Genomic DNA, 20051 nt, shown 5'->3' on the forward strand with positions numbered 1-20051 from the left:
TCCCGTAAAAATGTTCTTTTCTAGAGAAATGTTCCAATTTCAAAAAAAATGTTAACTATTCTGAAAAGTGTTTCAATTTTTACGAGAACGCTAACTTTTATTAAAAATAAAGAATTTTCCAGGTTTAACCTTATTATGGATGTTTATTAAAATTAAATATAAAAAATGATGCACAATGGCACAGGAAGCTGATTGTGCTATTTTTTTCGGCCGGTGCAACGCACGGGCATTTGTACTAGTACTTCTAAACTATTTTGATTTTACGTTTAATTATTAAAAAAAAATTATATAAGATGTATCTACCACCAGGAACCAAAGTGTATTCCGCCTCACCCAGCTTGCTAGTACTCGGTCGACAGAGTATAGCAATATCGTCCGCCGCCGTCGACGTCCTGGTCACCGCCACGACGGCCATAGGTGATCTTATCCTGTCATCTCCTTCCTGAGCGCAGACTTAGAATAAAAAAAGCAAGATTCTCGGGCTTCACGCTGCCGGCCCCCACAAGTGGCTGCTAAGGCTATTCTAAGGAATCCATTGTTTATGTGAGTTACCCAAGTCATTGTTCGACACATCAGTCTGGGGTCGGTCTCCTTTCAGTTAAAAATTACCAACAAGCAATTAACTACACCGTACAGGTCACTGCTGAGGCCAAACCCAGCTAAGTTAAGCCTCGGTTAGGCATATGGATCTGCCACAGTTACATGGTGCGAGTAATTCAAATGCTTCCAACCATTGCCGGTTACGTGCTCCACCCGGCGGCGATACGAACGTACGTACCATGATAGCAAACCGTCCGGCAATGCGTGAACGAGTGATCAGGCTTCACGGAAATGAACGTGAGAAAGAAGCTAAAATAGAATGTGGACCGAGTGATCAGGCCTCAGCTCTTGTGGTAGGAACGAGAGCGTGCTCACCTCAAAGTATTCAAGCTAGCCGCCCATGCTACCAACGCGGTGGAGCCTAATCAGCTTACGGTGTAGTGCATACATATCCACACCATGCACAGTGAGCCCCCGCATGGCCGCATCGATCATTTCCAGATCATGTGATGGACCTGCGCGCGCAAGTGCATGAGTGGGACAGTGTGCCCACTCTCCGTTAAATCATCTTCTTATTTTGCTGCCCCCACCCACCCCCCACAAGCTCGGAGGCTTGCCCGCTCGTTCCTCACCTGTTGGCCGTCTCCACGAGTCCATCCGCACCCGCGGACGGCAGGCAAACAGCCGTAGAGGGGGCGAGGTTCTCCGCCATGGCCACGGCGTTCAAGGCGTTCTTGAACAGCCCCGTCGGCCCCAGGACCACGCACTTCTGGGGACCCGTCAGCAACTGGGGCTTCATCCTCGCGGTACGCGCTCCACGATTCTCTCTCTCTCTAAGCTTTCCCAAATTAGCCTGTGCCGTTGGTTGATCGCAAACACGAGAGTGCTGCAATTTCCTAGTGATGTTTTTGACAACAGTCGCAGTCCTATGATGATCATCTATATACGGGGAATTTCTCTCTTAGTCTCAGTTGCAAATTAACTGTAGTTCTAGCTTTACCTCAAACTTCTTTATGTTTGATTGAATCTAAAAATAGATTAACATATACAACGCCAAATAAATTATCTTCCAATCGTCCCAAATGAGTGACCAGAGAGGTTGTGGAAACGGGGAAGGAGACCAAGAATAGACAGATGTTTTAGTTTTTTATTTGCATGATAATGTTCTCTTCGGTGAGACTACCATGCCCCGAATCTATTAGAGCATGAATAATAAATAAAGTTATCGTGTCATCTATAGCCAACCTAATATACCTCTCAGCGACCCACTGCAATTTCACGATTTAAGGACTCCTTTGATTTACAAGAACTTTGTAGGAATCCTAAAGGATATAAATTTTATAGAAAATATTCGTTCAGAGCTCTTTCATTTGTAGGAATGGATTCCTGTTCTTATATAGGATAGGAAGTAATCCTTCATAGTTTAAAGGAAAAGAAATATTAGCCTAGACTCAATAGAAAAATTCATATCTTATCCATCAAATGACATCGATATCTTTCCTTGTAGAAATTAAGATACATGTCATCTCACTTTCTATGATTTTCCTATTCCTATGAACCAAAGAAGGCCTAATTATGTACTTAAATATTATTAAAACCCATGAATTCCAGTCGATTCATATGCATCGGTGTTGTCATTAATTCATTAATTTCTTACTTACTACTGTTAGGAAAATATTGTCGGATTTTGAAGCATAATCTCTTTCTAGGAAGTTCATGAAACTGTGCAAATGAATAATCTTTTCAAGTTCGCCTCTCATTAAGTTACATTGTAACTCAATAATCCCTCGGTTGTTATTTCATCTCCAGGGTATGGCTGACATGAACAAGCCACCTGAATTGATATCCGGCCATATGACTGCAGGTTATTTGTCTGACAAGTCACAGATTCTAGATATAGTTTGATGATCAATACCTCTTCAACTATCTTTAATGACTACTATTGTGTTGTGCAGTCATGTGTGTGTATTCTGGCCTATTTATGAGGTTCGCATGGGTGGTACGGCCCCGGAACTATTTTCTTATGGCAACCCATGCCTCCAACGAAAGCGTTCAGCTCTACCAGTTATCTCGCTATGCTAGGGCTCAAGGGCAAGTCTTCTTATGTGAACTTTTTCTTGCCATATTACTACTACTATATTACCACAATATCCACCAAAAGATCATAAACATGGTTATCATTTTCTTGTTTGTTGCATACTTGCCAAATGCTAACATGGCACTTAATTAATGCAACAATAGAGTGATAATATAGATGCTTGGCCTTGGATTTTGCAGTTACCTGGAGAAGAAAGAGCCTGAAGCCCAACAGTAACAATGGCCCGAAGAATACTGTAGACACTATTTATGTAAACAAAATTGGTTTCGGGTAATTTGTAATGCTTGTAATCATACCGTTTATGTATTAATTACACTGTCGCAATACAACAAAATGGAAAACCCTATGATACGGAATGAGATCCTTTGACATAGGAGGAATTAGAAGGACGTCAATGTGCATCGTTTGTCCATGCCGCATTCTACAACTCTAGGCATCAGACTATATATACTTTGCATCTACTACTAGCTGGAGTATCATACTAGCTGGAGGCCATCTGGTAAGGTGCATGAAGGTCGTCTGACTACTAATCAAGCCCACACGAGATTTGTTGAGGTGGTTTGTTATTTAACTACTTTAGCACACCAGGACCAGATGGGTTTCCTGCTGAATTATGTAAGAAATATTGGCATATTATTAAGGATGATCTTATGCCTATGTTTCATGATTTCTTTAACGATCATCTTGAGCTGTTTCATCTTAACTTCGGCATGATTACGTTGTTATCAAAGAAAGAAGAAGCAGTTCGGATCGAACAATTCAGGCCCATATGTCTTCTTAATGTGAGGTGGGTACCAATAGATTGACACAAATTGCTCATTCTGTGGTACAACCCAGCCAGACAGCGTTCATGCCAGGGCGACACATACTTGAAGGGGTGGTCGTTTTGCATGAAACGCTTCATGAAATCCATTCGAAGAAGCTAGATGGGGTTATCTTCAAAGTGGATTTTGAGAAGGCATATGATAAAGTTAAGTGGCCTTTCCTTCAGCAGGCAATGCGCATGAAAGAATTTAGTGAGGCTTGGCGGAACCAGGTGGGTTCTCAAGTCCAGAAGGCTAGTGTCGGAATCAAGGTTAATGATGATATCGACCATTATTTTTAGACACACAAGGGTCTGAGACAGGGCGATTCCATGTCTCTTCTGTTGTTTAACATAGTGGCTGATATGTTGGCCATTTTTATTGGCAGAGCCAAGCAGCATGGTCAAGTGGAGGGGTTAGTTCCTCATCTGGTTGATGGAGGAGTATCCATCTTACAATACGCTGACGACACTGTCATATTCATGGAACATGACATTGCTAAAGCGCGTAATATGAAACTTATATTATGTCTCTTCGAACAATTGTTTGGTTTAAAGATAAACTTTCACAAGAGTGAGTTGTTCTGCTTTGGGAAGGCCAAAGACGAGCAAGATACTTATAGACAATTGTTCGGGTGTGAATTAGGTTCTTTATCATTTAGTTATTTGGGCATACCGATTCACCACCGTAAGTTATCTAATAAAGAATGGAAGTGTATCGCAGATCGAATTGAGAAAAAGCTGAGCTGCTGGAAGGGTAAGCTTATGTCTTATGGAGCTCGGTTAGTGCTGATTAATTCAGTATTGACTAGTATGCCGATGTTTCTATTATCGTTCTTCGAAATTCCGAAAGGGGTACGGAAGCGACTTGATTTCTTTAGATCCCGGTTCTTTTAGCAGTCAGATGAGGCCAAGAGGAAATACCGACTCGCGTGATGGGATATCCTTTGCCGACCAAAAGACCAGGGTGGTCTTGGTATTAAGAACTCAGAAATTAAGAATAAATGCCTTATGAGTAAATGGCTCTACAGGTTAGAGACGGAGCCGGAGGGCATGTGGGCGCAGATTTTGCACGGTAAATATTCGTAGTCGAAAACACTCGCCCAGATTACCATGAGACCAACTGACTCGCCGTTCTGGAAAGGGCTTATGAGGACGAAGGATTTGTTCTTTCGTAGGGTCAAATTCTTGGTTGGCAATGGGATGTCAACATGATTTTGGGAAGATATGCAGTTAGGAGAGACACCCTTAGCCGTCCAATATCCAACCCTTTATAACATTGTGCAACGTAAGGAGGAGTATGTAGGCACAGTTTTCCAAACGATTCCCTTGAATATCCAGTTTAGACGTGCGCTAGTGGGTGAGCGATGGACAGCCTGGATGCACTTGGTTCGGAGATTGGTAGATGTTCAACTCTCCGATCAGCCAGATTCGACGCAATGGAAATTAGCTAAAAATGGAGTTTTTACGGTGAAATCGTTTTATACGGATTTGACTAATTCTGGCCCAATCTCAAAATTGTTGCATATCTGGAGGATTAAGGTTCCCTTGCGTATTAAAAATTTTATGTGGTTTGTCCACAAGCAAGTAATACTCACCAAGGACAACCTAATTAAGAGGCGATGGGTAGGTAGTTCACGTTGTTGTTTTTGTGATCATGATGAAGCAATACAACATTTATTCAATGAATGCCCACTCGCCAAATTGCTTTGGAAAACGATTCATATAGCCTTCAACATTAATCCTCCAGTTGACATTGAGTCGTTGTTTGAAACGTGGTTAGCTAGGGTTGAACATACTATTGCAGCTCGTATTCAGATTGGAATATGTGCGCTTCTGTGGGCTATATGAAACTGTCGGAATGATTTTATTTTCAACAGACAATACAATTTAACTTTCTTGCAGGTCATCTTCAGAGCTACCGCTTGGATCCGTATGTGGTCCTTACTTCACTCCTATGTACCCCAGGGAGCCTTTGGTTACTGGGTGCAACCAGTGGAAGATGGTAGCACGGGCTATCTTCAACCGGTTCAGATGGCGGTCGCATAACAGGATAGGACCCTAGGAACCTTATCCTATATATTACCGTACCGGTTGTGATTGTCAGCATGTACTTTTTTTTTTCTGCTTTCCTCCGCTTGCGAGCTATAATACTTTTATGACCTTGTGCTACTTTGCAAACTTTTAATAAGATGGCTGCATGCATCATTATGATGCAAAGGCCCGGGGTAAATCTCCATTTCCAAAAAAAAAGCATTAAGCTTCACGTGGTCCCCAGGAGGTAACATATTTCCTTGTTGCTCTAGGGGCTGCAGTAGTAGTGAAATTCGCTGACAAGATCTAGATGGAAGTGGCAATTTGAGTCGCATTTTGGGCTTGCTCGCCATGGGGCACTATTCTTCCCACCCAGACAGTTACTAGTATTTTTCAATTTCCAGCAGAACACACTCTAGGTAATGGTACTACTGATAACAACAGTGAATTGAATTGAAACTTAAGAAGCAATTACGAGTATCCACTGTTGCAGGTTGCGATGTGATTATGCGTGGTGTTGATCTCCTTCTCACTTGAAGATGGGGAACGCATGGAACCGGCGGTATAGCGCGCGGAGCCGGCAACTGCCATTTTAGAGGGTGGCGAGACGCACGTTGCCGGCAGTCTCGAGGTCATGCCGGCGCAGGCCGTGGTTCTCCTCCACCACCACAAACCCGCCGGACGCACCGGCGAAATCCACCGGCTTCTCGTGGTACGACGGCGTATTTATATAGTAATCCCACATCTCGCCCAGAACTTTCTCGTGCACACGCCGCCACAGTGGCCGCGCTGCCGCCTCGTCCATCAACCACACGCCGATGACTCTTTCCATACCGCGAGACGCCTTGCCCCTGTTGTGGATATCGACCGCGCACATCCGGAGCCGGCCGCGACGGATCCCAACGACCGTCCCACCCTCCGTTTCGACCGCCCCGCCTCTGCTGGCTCGCGTAACACGGAGGCGCATTCGCGAGCGGCGTCGTACCGGAGGATGCGGCCCCGGCGCCGGCTGAGCCAGTAGAAGCAGTTGCCGGCGTGGATGCCATGGGACGCCGTGCCGAGGCAGCGGGCGGCGCCGCTCGCGACTTGCTCCCTTGTATCCCACCTGCCGGTCGCGGACCTGAAGGTCTCCACGCGCACGCGCTCACGCCGGCGCCGGGCGAGGAGGACCACGGTGAAGGTGAGCAGGCCAGTGGACGACGCGTCGTAGTGGAAACCCGTGTTGGCCGCGCTGACCGGCGAGATGGTGGACGGGGGGAGCAAAAGCCAGCGGTTCGCGGCCGGGTCGCACACATAGTAGCGGCTCCGGCTGCAGCCCAGCAGCAGCCGGCCGTGCGACGCCACGATCGAGATGTCGAGCATCGGGACGGTGCACTCGAAGAAGACGACGTAATCTTCTACTCGCTCTCCCAGGGGCGGCGCCGGCACAGCATCCTCATCCGAGGCGTCCGTCGTCGTTGTGGTTGTGGCCTGGCCAGACGAGATGTCGACGCCATCCACAGGCAGATCGTGGCCATGCCGATCAGCGTCGTCGTGGTCGTCCGCCGCAGGAGAAGCAGGATCGTCCGTGCCGGTGGAGTAGAGAAGTTGGAATTGGAACACGGAGTCGTCTCCAGCCGTGTCAAGGAGGCAGGGCTGCGTGTCGGAGTTGGTAGCCATGTACTTGCGCTGGAGAGGGACGTTGACGGGGACGCGACCTGCGGGTTCGATGGGGACGAGGGTGAGGTGGGTGAAGTAACCGACGTTGCGCCGCGGCTGGATGACGAGCGCGTACGGGCGGTCGTCGAGGAGCGGGAGCGGCCGCGGGGAGAGATGGCGGCTGAGGAACGTCGGCAGGGAGAGCACCGTGCGCCACCACGGGCTGACGGCGGCGACACGGTAGGCATCCTTGGTGGGCAGCCGGTAAAGAATTTCGGAGAGGATGCCGTCGTCCAGGTGCGGCATGGGTCGCGGCGCGTCGCCGCATCTCGGCGTGATGGGATTCGCCATCTGCACTTCCCTTCCCTATGTCTCCGTGACTCCATCGGTATTTTTCTGTTTATATTATCAAAACAACAAATCAAGACGCACGCGGCCCAGTAACAAAAGCCCACCAAGGCAATCTTCCGTCTTCTGCAGATGACGAACGCGATCTTGGTCGTCCCCGCGCTGCTCTTGGGCACCAAACCCGGCTTCCACTACGACGCCTCCGGCGGGTCGCTTGCCTTCACCGTCGTTGTCCTAACCTGGCGCTGGAACGGATGCATGCTCGTGGAGACCTCTTTTTCTTTTTTGCGAATATGCTCGTGGAGACCTTGATGCATCGGCACGTCTTTCTACTGGCTGGGCTGGAGCGGAGGCCGCATCCTCCACTACGATGTCTCTAGCGGGCACGCCTCGGAGTCGGTAGTGCGCGAGCCGCGCGCCGAAGCCGGACTGGTCCAAAGGCATGGTGGGGCGGTACGCCGCTGGGGTCCGTCGTCGGGCGGCTCCGACTGTGCGCGTTTGACATCCTCGCCAAGAATAGCATGCACCCGTGGGATGACACGGAGGGCGTGCTTGGCGCGTGGGTCATGGAAGAGGACGGCCGCGTGCCATGGGTGCGCACGAACGAGACGGTGGTGTGGAACACGTGGATGCATCACGCCGACACGACTACGCCGGCGCGTGCGGCGAGTTCATCGTGCTGGAGAGGTACCCTCGCCTGATCCAGGTGGACCTCCAGAGCGGCGGCATGGTGGACCTCTCCAGCCTCCAATGTGTCCCCCTTCTACAAGTGAAAGGATCTACAGTCCAGTTAGTTGAAGCCCACATTGGCTCGCCCTTTATTTGCTTCCTATTTTTAGTTCATTTTGGTTACTAGCAGATGAGAAATCTGAAATGCATGATGTGATGCTTTTCTGAGTAGAGCTATGCGGTGGTCAAATATAACTCCATAAATGTGATCAAGATTTTAATTCTTGTTTTTAACTCGGACACGATTTCGTTATTGCTAATCCATAGCAATCGTCCTCGTTTGGAAGTTTGGACGCCACCACATAAAATTGCAGGTAGAATCAGTAGCAGATGAGATGCTGCTGCAGAGTGCAGACATGTTCATCCTCCCAACAGTAAGAGGCCATGCTCAGCTATTACTGAAAGCAGAGTAGTAGGTCCAAACAAGATACATAACCAGACTGACTTTGAGTTTACAAAAAGAGTAAGAATACAAATAATGTTTCCAAAGATACAAAAAAAAGATCGAAAGCAGTGTAACCATAGGCAAATAGTCACAAAACCATCGAAAAGAAGTTCACCGTCAACCAGACTGACTAACCGAGAGTTTACACAGAGCAAGAAGGCAAAACAGGATACATCATAGCTTTTAACCATTTGAGCAAAGAACCAAGGTCGCTAGATTAGATGAATTCAAATAAACCTTTGGAACTAATTGTCAGAAACTAAGTCTGTTGCTCGTGTGCAAGGCTATCGAGGATACCTCGAGGATAACATGCACTGTTCTTCCATAGTATATTGCCTTGTCAATTCTTCACTGCTTCTTTCATCTCCAACCCATGGGCCATTTACCATAACTAGATAGGAAGTGCGGCTTGCCGCACCCCACCCGCACCAGCCATAGCCAGCAGCCGGGTAAGGCATGATTTATATTTCATAAGTTAAGAAAAATAATGTCCAGGATACCAAAGTCTATTACATATCAGTAGTGCGTTTTTATAGGAAATGCAACATGATATACCAAAAGGAGGTTCAATACATTATACCAACAAACGTCACAACTAATTATTACTCTACCATCCAGATGATGAGTCACAGGAATAGGAAGTGTATGAACAATATAGCATAGCTTATATGTGCACAGTAAGTCACGCATGAAGCGAGTTTACATAACCAATACAACTCATTCAATCGGGACTATTGATTATGGAAGCACAGAAGTCGAGTTTGTAAAGTGCCCAATTCACCTGCAGAGAGGGGCAATCTCGGGCAAGCCCACATAGACCATTCCATCTACATGGTAGAGATCAGGTGCACAATGTAAGAATGCCTGATGGTGTGGGGCTCGCCTCTATAACCCAACATACTTGACCTCCCTCCAACAGCCTCTTGAGTTCACCAATCTACAACAAAACCAGCCCCATAAGAGCACATAATCACACCAAATGGCAAGGTAAGTATTCCCTCGCAAGTACTGGACCAGAAAACTCTGACTGGAGCTACATGATATTAGATGCAACTTTTCATCTCAACCATATGCGAATACTGATGGAAGATGCAGTACTTATTAGGCACATGTAGAATGAGGTATCAAAAGAGCAAGTGGTACAGAAAAGAAGTGAACCAACATGATAAAAGAGGGCAAAGTGTTATGGCAGACCTTTTATTTTCAAAGAGTTGATGAGCTGGAGACCATATAATTTTGAAGGTCTAACCAACTGTGCATACCATGGTTTCATGGTTGGAATTCTCTAAGCATTATAAGTGTGGTCAATATAAAATTGTAGAGCACTTGCAACCAAGAAAAACATGTAAACATGACCCAAACAATATAAAAGTAAATCCGACCTCACCAATTGAATCTCAAACCCTGGTAACATTCTTAAAACAATAAATCGTTTACAATATATTGCAATTTGAACCACTAATTGTTTCGAACATTAGGCAATTTCTTAGAGCACTCCCATATCAATTTGAATCACTAATTTATGTTGTGTGATGGGAGACACTGATTTAGAAGATATAACAATGTTTGATTTGAAATCATATATGCTAAGGCATCACATCAACACAAGTAAGGCCTGGGCAGTTTCTACTTGGTTCCAATGCTCAAAACTCTCACACAATAAACAACACAATGTTTGTTAGCAGCTAAAGGCTCTCCCGAAAAGAAGGAAAAAAAAAACATTGCTACATGATCTTACATTCATAGGCATCATATGCATGTGCAGAGTATCTTATAAGTTGTACAAAACAAACAACAACACACTACAGTAGATACGCATGCGCAATGAGACCCCAAGCTATAGGACCGGTAGCTTGGTTTAAGTTACTTTGAGGAAAAAGACATCCGGTTCTTCGCCTCAAAATGATTTGCCTGTATGAATATCAAAATATGGTTCTGAAACCATGGTACTTAACTGGTTAGTACGTTTTATCATCATATTAATTCAATTGCTCTGAGAATGCAAAAGGGTAACTAATAACTGGAAGAACCATATATTCGGCTTCCGCCATGTCAATGTTTAATTGATTGGGCCATATACAAGCCTTTTACCACGGGTTGTTCCTTTATTTTGCTTCAGGGTAGACAGGAATGCCATAAACGTGTGCGTAGCACTGTTAGCTAAGGAAGGGAAACAGAGGCTAGGCGTGGTATTTATCAGCGATTCCGGTATCTAAACCAGAAATCCATAATATCTGTAAGACCAAATCAACTAAACCGCATGTCCGCATGTGTATTATTTAACCATGCGGAAGTTTCTTTTAAAAATGCACTTTCAACAAAATAATTAATGGACCATCACACGTACTGATCGTTATCAGAATCAGAAATTCCGACAGACTTCACCAAGGTGCAGCTAGGAGGATCAGAAAGTCCAACAGAAAGATCACCCGGATATAAAATCGAAAGGTCTTGGACAGCAGCAATAGTTCAATCATAAACTGAGCTATTTATGATTGAAACTGCAATCTAACTATTCTGATATGATGGCAGTCAAAACTAAATTACTATTAGTCAATCATGAACTATATGCACTACATAGATACCCTGAGAATGTACATACAGGTGCGACAGATTGGTAATATAATAAGGTGAGGAAGAAACATGCTACCAAGTCCGTGGCAGCCTGCATTGTAACATGATCACCTCACTGTCCATCTCTAGTTGGTTCAGTAATAAGCATAGAAATGTAAGGACAGTTCATCCTTCCACTCTAATTGATAAATATTTACTGGTAAATAAATAGTGAAAAGGAGCAGGCACTGACTTTGGCATCTTCTTAAGATATTCTCTGTAATCCATAGGGACATATCCAGTATATACCTCATGATGAGCCAATGAGATCCAAGCTGTGAATGAAAATACACTAATGTGAGAACAAAGGATCTGACAAGGATTTTTTTTTCATCTTCTCCGGTAACAACAGAAAAAAGATACACCCAATTCTTGTAGACGTATATATCTAGCAATTAAAATCATTCTTACGGTTACTGTGAGAAGGACCCTGATAAAAGTAGCCACTTTGATAATACTAACCTGCTTCACCAGCTGTTGCCGTACAAATATACGGTGTTCAGGAGTTCGGTAAAATTGAACAAACGCCCAAAACTGTTTAAAATGGAGATTTGGAAAGAGGTAAGTACTTGCAGAGTAAGTTTTGTACTGAATACCAAACATGCTATTCTCAAAATGTAAACAGAAAATCAAATCCCATAAATAAACCTGACAATTGCCGTCTCCGTTGAATTTTGAGCTCAACCAAGCCGTACAACACCAACCTAAGTAAGAGATCTATATTGGAATAAAATGACAAACAATCAGAAAAACCTAACACATAGCACAGAAAATTGTGTGCAGATTTATGAGACAAATTATATTTACTGATGCTTAAAACAACTATATATTCACTCAAATGATGTTCAGTACAGTATCATCAAAAAGGTATTAGTAACAGGTTCATAAGACTAATGCCGGAAGACATGCAAGTGAACGAGTTTCTTGATCATCGATGGGCGGGACCGACAAATGTGGCTGGTTCAAGTAGGAGGGAGCTTACACCGGCATTCTCAGGAGGCGTGAAGCAGCTGCTAGGTGCGCCCAAGCACCGGAAAGGCAAGGAATCATCAACCATGGTTTCCCTTGTGCCACAAATGAAACAAAAAAAATCCGTAAATACTTCTGTTGCAAAGAGACTGTATCTACATTAGTATATGTGCAGATGACTATTTCCTTATATCACATCATATCAACTCAATCCAATAATTTCAAATCCAAATGATGTGAGGCACACCATTGTTTACGACAGAAGTTTAAATCATTCCCTTACTTTGAAAGAATTTAGTTATCATTAAAAACACTTCTCAAAAATCTGAAGCTCGCCCTCGTCTATTGTATTATCTATCCCTCATATCCACTTGTATATTATTTATCCCAGCACATGTTACATCAATGAATATCAGTCATCGAGATAACTTCAGTACCAATAAAGTTCAAATAGACAAATTCAGCACCTAAATGATAGATATAAGTTCAGATTGTTTAATGAACCTTTACATTGCACTTTTTATCCCTAGGTAAAATGAAACATCTGTACGAAGTAGACTCTCTTCATCGGATATAAGCAAGTGACACAAGAATCTGACCTTGCAGATACTTGCTATGGTCAAGTGGATCTGAAGATTACACAGTTTGTCATCACCTCATATAGTCTTGATCCAACTGCTGGTGTACCTCGACACCTTCGAGCCAGTACCCACCAGGCGGCGACCTGCAAGCCAATACATGGAAAAAACAGAGGTCAGAGAGAGGGGGGGGGGGTCAACCTAATGAAGTGGAGACGGAGGCCAAAGTTGGAGGCGGCAGAGCACTGGCCATGGCCACCGCATGACGTAGAAGGCCAGCGTCGATCTTGCAGAACAGACAACATGTGCTGCACAATGGATCCAAAGCTGCCATGAGCCGCTCACTGACGAGGGAAAGAGGGCCGAGCAGATGCAGGAGCTGCAGCCTCCGCTTCTCCAGGCGATGGGGACGCGCGAGCTCAATGGGGGAGCAGCGACGCGGAGTAGCTGCGGCGGCGAGCCGTGCTCCTCCCGATGAGCACCGAGATGGCGAGGAGGAGGAGGCGATGCGACGGCGCGAGGGCGAGCGGAAGCGACGACTCGAGGGCGAGCAGAGGCGGCGATGCGGCAGGGAGCGGAGGCAGCGGCGCGGCAGGGAGTGGAGGCTGCTGGTTAGGGTTAGGGTTTGGAGAGGAGATCGAGAGAGGCAGAGCCTAGCTGAGAAGCGCGTGCGCTGGAGGAGGCGACGTTCTCTCCACAGGAGTGGCTACCTTTTATACACTTGTACGGGAAATGATGGAAATGCCCTCGGTGGCCACCCAATTTTACAGGCGGTGGCGCGAATGTGGCTACACTATTTGTTACTATTCATTGTAGCAGTAACCGGATTCGATCCAATGGCCCAATTCATCCGAAGGAGAGATCGTATGGTCCAAAACGCATCAAAAATCCGATCCGACGGCCAACAGTCGCTGAGCTCTGAGAACGCTCATGTTCTCCCAACTAACATATATCAAGATACCATTCCTCTCAAATTCCTTGTCTGATACATTATCTAACATGCTCTTTTTGTGTACCAAAAGGCCTTCCAATGTCAACTCTACTTGTCTCATGGTCGGACGATCCTCTCCTCTTAATTGTACACATGCCTTAGCAAGCGCAGTGACTTCTTCCACTTCTTTGCCTCCTTCATCAATAACTTGTTGGTCTAGTATTTGTGACAAATTGCCTTCAGTAAGCAAAGCAGAAAAATGTGCAACAAGGCCTTCACCATCCAACGAAATGTATGCAAATGGCTTTTTTTGGTCAACAGCTCTATAAGAATGACACCAAAACTATAAACGTCACTCTTCTCTGTGAGCCTTTGTGTATAAAAGTACATGGGGTCCAAATATCCGATTGTACCTTGCACCATTGTTGTTACTCCTGACCTATCCACGGGAATGTATCTTGAAGCACCAAAATCAGCCACCTTTGCCGTCAGAGTATCATCGAGAAGTATGTTAACAGACTTGATATCTCTGTGGATGATAGGTATTGAAGCCGTAGAGTGAAGATATGCTAGAGATTTAGCTGTTTCAGTTGCTATCTGCAACCTATCATCCAACGACAAAGATCTTGGCCCCTCAACGTGAAGATGTTCATAGAGGGTACCATTGGATATGAACTCATAAACCAACAAGGGCACTTCGGTTTCAAGGCAGCAACCATATAGTTTTACTACATTTCTATGGTTGATCTGTGATAGGATGGCAACCTCATTAATGAACTCATCAATCTCCTTCTGAACCACTTTTTTGGTTTCTTCATGGCCACAACATGGAGGTCCGATAAGATCCCTTTGTAAACCATGCCATGCCCTCCGCCACCAAGCTCACGTGTTTTATCAAAATTGTTTGTGGCCTTCTCAATCTCTTCCAAGGTTATAACCATTCTTTCCGCAATATCGGCTCTTTGAGATACCAACTGTTGCAACAACTGTCCACGATTCTTCAAGAAGAAATGCCGCTTCAACATTTGTGCCCGCCGATGTTTAATTTTCTTTGAAATGAAAAGTGCAATGAAGAACGAAAGTATGACGACAGCCCCAATAGCAACCCCCATAGTTTATGTATATACCTGAAAATACATACATATTGCTGCTCATCAATCATTTTCTCCGGTCTGCATGTAAATACAGGTGAAGAGAGAAGAGTGAATTTGTTCAAGTTAAAGTGCTGCTCACCTGTACTTAAGGACTTCCGGTCACCTGGGAGGAAGAAACAAAAAATGGTAAATTAGCATGCTGGCATATATACATGAGATAGTACAAGATGGAGAATATGTTACCTTTGCATCCCTCTTTTTTGTAGGGGTTGCCGACGTAGCCATTGCTGCACTGGCACAAATAGCCTCTTCTCCCACGTTTGCAATCGCTGTGCTTGCTCTTGCAGAGACTGTTGGCTACCTCCGCGGGACAAGTCGCCATTGGATGCTGCAACTTGGCGTCGGCCGCCCGCCCAGGCAAGCCTTGCACGACCTCCCATTCTAAAATAACGGGGACATGCAGCTCAGATCTCAATCCTCTACGGTGGTGCTGAAAGTCTCGGGCCAGCATGTCGGAGACCTGCCGCTGGTCGAACCACCCCTCCGCCGCGGTCAGCATGGCCGCAGGCGGCGAAATTTTGCCCTGCGTTGCCTGGTTCTCGTCGATTCTGTCGATTATCCACCCTCCGGCCGTGTTGTAGTTCGCGGATATGGAGATGCGCGCCTGGCAGCAGCCGATGCCATAGCAGTACCTGTCGCTGCCGCCAAACCGTACCTGCCTCGAGGTGTACGTACTGCCAGTTGAGCTGTTGACGGGGCAGAAGGAGGTGCAACCGGCGATGGTGGTCATGTCCTCGTCGTCAATCAGAAACGCCTGAACGTTGCACCCTACGAGAATGAGCTCGTTGCCGGTGGTCGACAGTGAGTAGGGCGTGTCTCCACGACCCGTGAAGACACGCTCAAACATGCCACTAGCACGGGAAAACCTGCTGGTCGTTAATGTGCTCGCACCGTCGACGAGGACGATCACTGTGTTGTCTAGGAGGGAGATCTTCTGGACACGGAAGAGGTCACGCTGGCTGTCGAGGAACAGCCGCGGCGGGTTGCTGCTGTGGTCGCAGGTGAGGTTGAACCCTGGCCAGTAGCAACCAACCGGGCCAATTCCAAACGGAAATGGCGCGTCCACGTCCCCGCATGAATGGCTGCACCTACCAGCTGCAAAAAGGTGTATACCGTTGCCCTGTTATTACTGTAGTTAGAAAAGGTTGCCGACGCTCACACACTACCACGCTCTCTAGCATATACTAGTCAGCTCCAGTACGTATTGGATCCAGCCCAATTGGCCAGGGTGTCCAATAGTAGAACTGTTCGTAAAAAAAAAATACTTTTCTAAAGATTTTTTGCTGTGATGTAAAGTTATTGGAAAATTCCAACACGGCCCACCGTGTCCGCCACTAGTCAAGCTCCGTTCTGAACTAGATTGCATATCAATTGAAATTAAACCTTATACAATTAGACACCTTTGAGGGGAACAAATATCAGGACCCACATACCAGATAAATATCATCAGTCCATCATAGAATATATTTTCATATCGTATCTATGTGCTATTGTGTATGTTCGTACAATATAAAACTTGGTCAAACTTTACTTTTCTGACTTAAGAACTATTGTGTAATATATTTTGGATTACATCTGCATATCTCACAGGGAAGAAATCTACAATGTTTCAGTGTGTGACCTTACGCTTAGAACATGTTCCTATTTCAAATAAGAAATATATATATACTGTGTCTACAATAGATTGCCACAAAACTTGTTTGGGCTCGCTATGCTTTTAACGGTTTAAAATTTATCAAAAAAAAAAATGAAATAAATACTGGAGCATCTCTCTAATGTAATAAGATGATCGAAAAGAGGGATTGTGAAAATATGCATTTATGTGTCCTCAGCAAAAAAAACAAGCATTTCAGCTCACCGCGACATAAATATATACTGAACTACTTGTTTTCTTTTTCCAGGACACATGAAGTTGTATTTTTCAATCGCTCCGTTGGATCATTTTATATTATAGGTGTGTTATTTCAGTATTTTTTCAGGATTTTTGGAAACTTTTACACCGTCGAAAACCTTAACTAGTTTTGTGGCAAGTTATGATAGAAAATCCTACTCCGATATATCTACGACCCACAAATTTGCATGGCATATTTGTTGTCAAAGTTTTATAGGCGGACCACCTTGTTTTGAAACCTAGATCCGCCACTGCATGGTAGCGTTGCCTATAGGGATCGCCGAAGTGGACCAACCCAAGAAACAGTTTTGGGAAGCTTCTAGCAGCAGGGTCACGGAACCTTCCATCCAGTTTTGGAAAGGTTCCACACGGCTTTTTTCTCAATTCTTTTTTGTGCTTTTCTCTATCGGTTTTTCATTTTTTAAGTTTTTTATTTTTTATTTTTCAACAAATCTGCTGTTTATGAATACATGTTGAACATTTTTGTATGCATAATGAATATTTCTTAGATACACATTGAAAATTTACCTGAATACGTGTTGATCTTTGTAAAATACACATTGAACATTTTTTAAATACATAATGAACATTTTTAAACACACATTGAGCATTTTTCAAAACTTTCATGAAAAGTTAAAAACAATTGTTGAGTGTTATAACTTTTTAAATGCCATATGTTACTTGTTTGGGTTATGATATCTTTTGAAACTGCAAGAACAATTTCTTTTATTTCATGAACAATTTTTAGAATGTCATGAAACATATTTTAAAGGCACAAACATTCTTTTAATGGTATGGAAATTTTTAAAAATTTACATAAACAAACATTATGTTTTCATGAACATTTTTAATGACACATAGCTTTTATGAATGATATTTTTCTTTTTAAAATCGCAGATTTTTTTTACATTTCATGAACATTTTTATAGCACGGTGAACATTTATCAAAATTTAACTATTTTTTCTGAAATATATATTTTCGGAATATTTCAAAATATAGAAATTAGAAAGGAAAACAAAAAGGAAAAAGAAACGTACGAAACAAACAACGTAGCACTATTTGGCTGGCTCACTAGACACTTTGCTTGATAAACATGGTTGTTGGTTTCGCACGAAGCGAGGCATAGATGAATGGATTAACGAACCTGGATGTAGTTTTTACTTATAGTGTTCTTTGTACTGTCTTAACACATGATGAATGGATTAGAAGTTTTTCCGGCATAAAAAGATTGGATGGGTAAATTCTAGGGAGTGTCCACATCCTGCGTGGCAAATTTTGTAATGAGCGATTGTAAGCATGTTTATAATCAATATATGGATGTGGTTCTATAAAAACTTTGCTAAAATTGAACATTTGTGAAATCTAGTTTTAGGCTCGTTTTTTTTGTTGAATCTACGTTGTCTTATTCTGTTAAGATTTGCAACAAAATATTGTGTAATACTCCGGAAAAATAGCAAGGCCGTAAAACTGAAGTGAAAACAAAATGGACCTAATGTTAAGCGTGGCTCATTTACCTGCACGGGAAGCGACGCAGCCCCCGGGCACGGAAGAGTCACCATGGGTTCCAGCCGGGCACGGGCACTCGTATGATCCTGCAGTGTTCGTACAAACGCCGTAGCACCTGATCGCGTCTTCCTCCTTGCAGTCGTCGACGTCTACACAGAGCCGATCAACACGTGCAACCCAAATTCAAACTCGTCTCATTCGCAAAAATAAATACATAATAATAATAAAATCAGACTTGTCTCAGATCGTGGAAGTTTAGAAAGTAATCCAGATTTTTAATGGAAAAGGGTTGGAAGAACAAAGTAATCTAGATCGAAATCAAATCAAATTAATGGTGCAAAATAAAAGGATGAACCTGTGCAGCCGCCGGCGACGTAGGGATTGCCCTGGTAACCACTCTCGCAGAGGCAACTATATCCTTTTGAACCCTTGGAGCAGACGCTGTCGTTGCTCCTGCACACGCTCCTAGCTGCGTTCTCGGGGCACACCTCCGAGGTCGCGTTGCTGTCGGGCTCCACGCCATGGCCGACGACCTGCCACCATAACGAAACTGGAACCGCCATAGCGTCCTGCGACGGCGCCCGGCTCGTCTGCAAAAGCTCGTCGGATACACTGGGCTGCTTGAACCACCCCTTCGTCGCGACAAACACGCGCGCCGGCAGCCGCTCCAGGTCCGTGGTGCGATTCCCGCCAAAGTAGTCTAGCTGGACACCGTAGGAAAGCTTCGACGCGGCCTCCACCGGCTGGTCGACGATGTCCGCCTGGCAGCAGCCTATGGTAGTGCACAGCATCCCGCCTTGGAGCCTGGAAGGCACGTACGTGACTGGTTCATGACCGGCTCCGCAGAGCGAGGAGCAGCTGCTGATGGTGGCACCACCGCCGTCTTTGAGTGTCGCCCGCACGTTGCAGCCTGTCAGGACGAGCTCGCTGTCAGATGACAGCATATAGAGTCCGTCGTCCCTGATACCCCCGACAAACCAGCCACTGCCGTTGGCGTCGGTTTTTATCTCGCCGGTGTGTGTGACGGACAGCATGGAATTTGCGAAGTCGATATCTTGGACTTGGAGGCTTCCGTCGCCGAACAGCAGCCGCGGAGTCTTGCCGGTGCGGTCGCAGGTGAGGTTGAACCCTGGCCAGTAGCAACTGGGGGAACCCATGCCAAAGGGGTACGGCACCTTCATGTCGCCGCAGGCGGTGTCGCAGCCGGGCATCCCTATCGCCTCCTCTGGTTTAACCACCGCCCCGGCCAAGAGCGGCCGCGACGTCAGCAGCATCAGCGCCGCCGCCATCACTACCGGCGAGATGGTTATGAGCGGCGCCATGGGTTGTGGGTTGATCGATCGAGGCTGGCTATGTTCCTAGGTAGCTGAGCTCCCTGGAGTGCCCATCAGTGCCAGGCAGCGTCGGTCTGTCCGGCTTATAAGGTTGTTGCCGCTCCGGCCACCGGAACGCGCGCGGGCAGCTGCTAGCTAGCCTTGAGACCTCACCTACCGTGTCCGCGTGCCTGCACTGAAAAACCGAAAACAAACAGCATGATTAACTTTGCATGATCAGCGTGAGCGTCATTAATTAAGTGTGTACCAGCTGGAAAGTTAACTTTGCACCGGTACAACGTTAATTAAGAAGCGAGATGGATGACTTCGAGCAGTATAGTCAGGATCACAACGTATATTGTACTCACGGGTTGCAATGCCTGACTAGTTCCTCGGAGCTAGCGCGTGCCAAGAGTCTACTACATTGGCACACGCCGAAAAAGAACCGCGTGGCATCAAAC

At 45.3% G+C, this 20051-nt stretch overlaps 1 protein-coding gene, 1 long non-coding RNA gene and 1 pseudogene across 2 annotated transcripts; 1 reads left to right on the plus strand and 2 right to left on the minus strand.

The window, feature by feature from the left end:
• The first annotated feature begins 1068 nt into the window (after nucleotides 1-1068).
• On the plus strand, nucleotides 1069-3027 carry LOC109736595 (mitochondrial pyruvate carrier 1). Its single transcript, XM_020295809.3, has 4 exons — nucleotides 1069-1346; nucleotides 2350-2404; nucleotides 2496-2631; nucleotides 2818-3027. The coding sequence occupies exons 1-4, from the start codon at nucleotides 1251-1253 to the stop codon at nucleotides 2852-2854; spliced, it is 324 nt and encodes a 107-aa protein (XP_020151398.1). The 5' UTR covers nucleotides 1069-1250; the 3' UTR covers nucleotides 2855-3027.
• Nucleotides 3028-10992: 7965 nt separating this feature from the next.
• On the minus strand, nucleotides 10993-12305 carry LOC123494833 (uncharacterized). Its single transcript, XR_012201980.1, has 3 exons — nucleotides 12230-12305; nucleotides 11896-11964; nucleotides 10993-11781 (listed from the first exon to the last, which is right to left on the minus strand). It is a non-coding gene; the product is annotated as an uncharacterized lncRNA (long non-coding RNA).
• A 1344-nt stretch (nucleotides 12306-13649) lies between these two features.
• On the minus strand, nucleotides 13650-19639 carry LOC123493418 (wall-associated receptor kinase 3-like; annotated as a pseudogene).
• Between the last annotated feature and the right edge of the window lie 412 nt (nucleotides 19640-20051).

The sequence above is a fragment of the Aegilops tauschii genome, chromosome 1 (assembly GCF_002575655.3).
Source record: "Aegilops tauschii subsp. strangulata cultivar AL8/78 chromosome 1, Aet v6.0, whole genome shotgun sequence".
Classification (NCBI taxonomy): Eukaryota; Viridiplantae; Streptophyta; class Magnoliopsida; order Poales; family Poaceae; genus Aegilops; species Aegilops tauschii.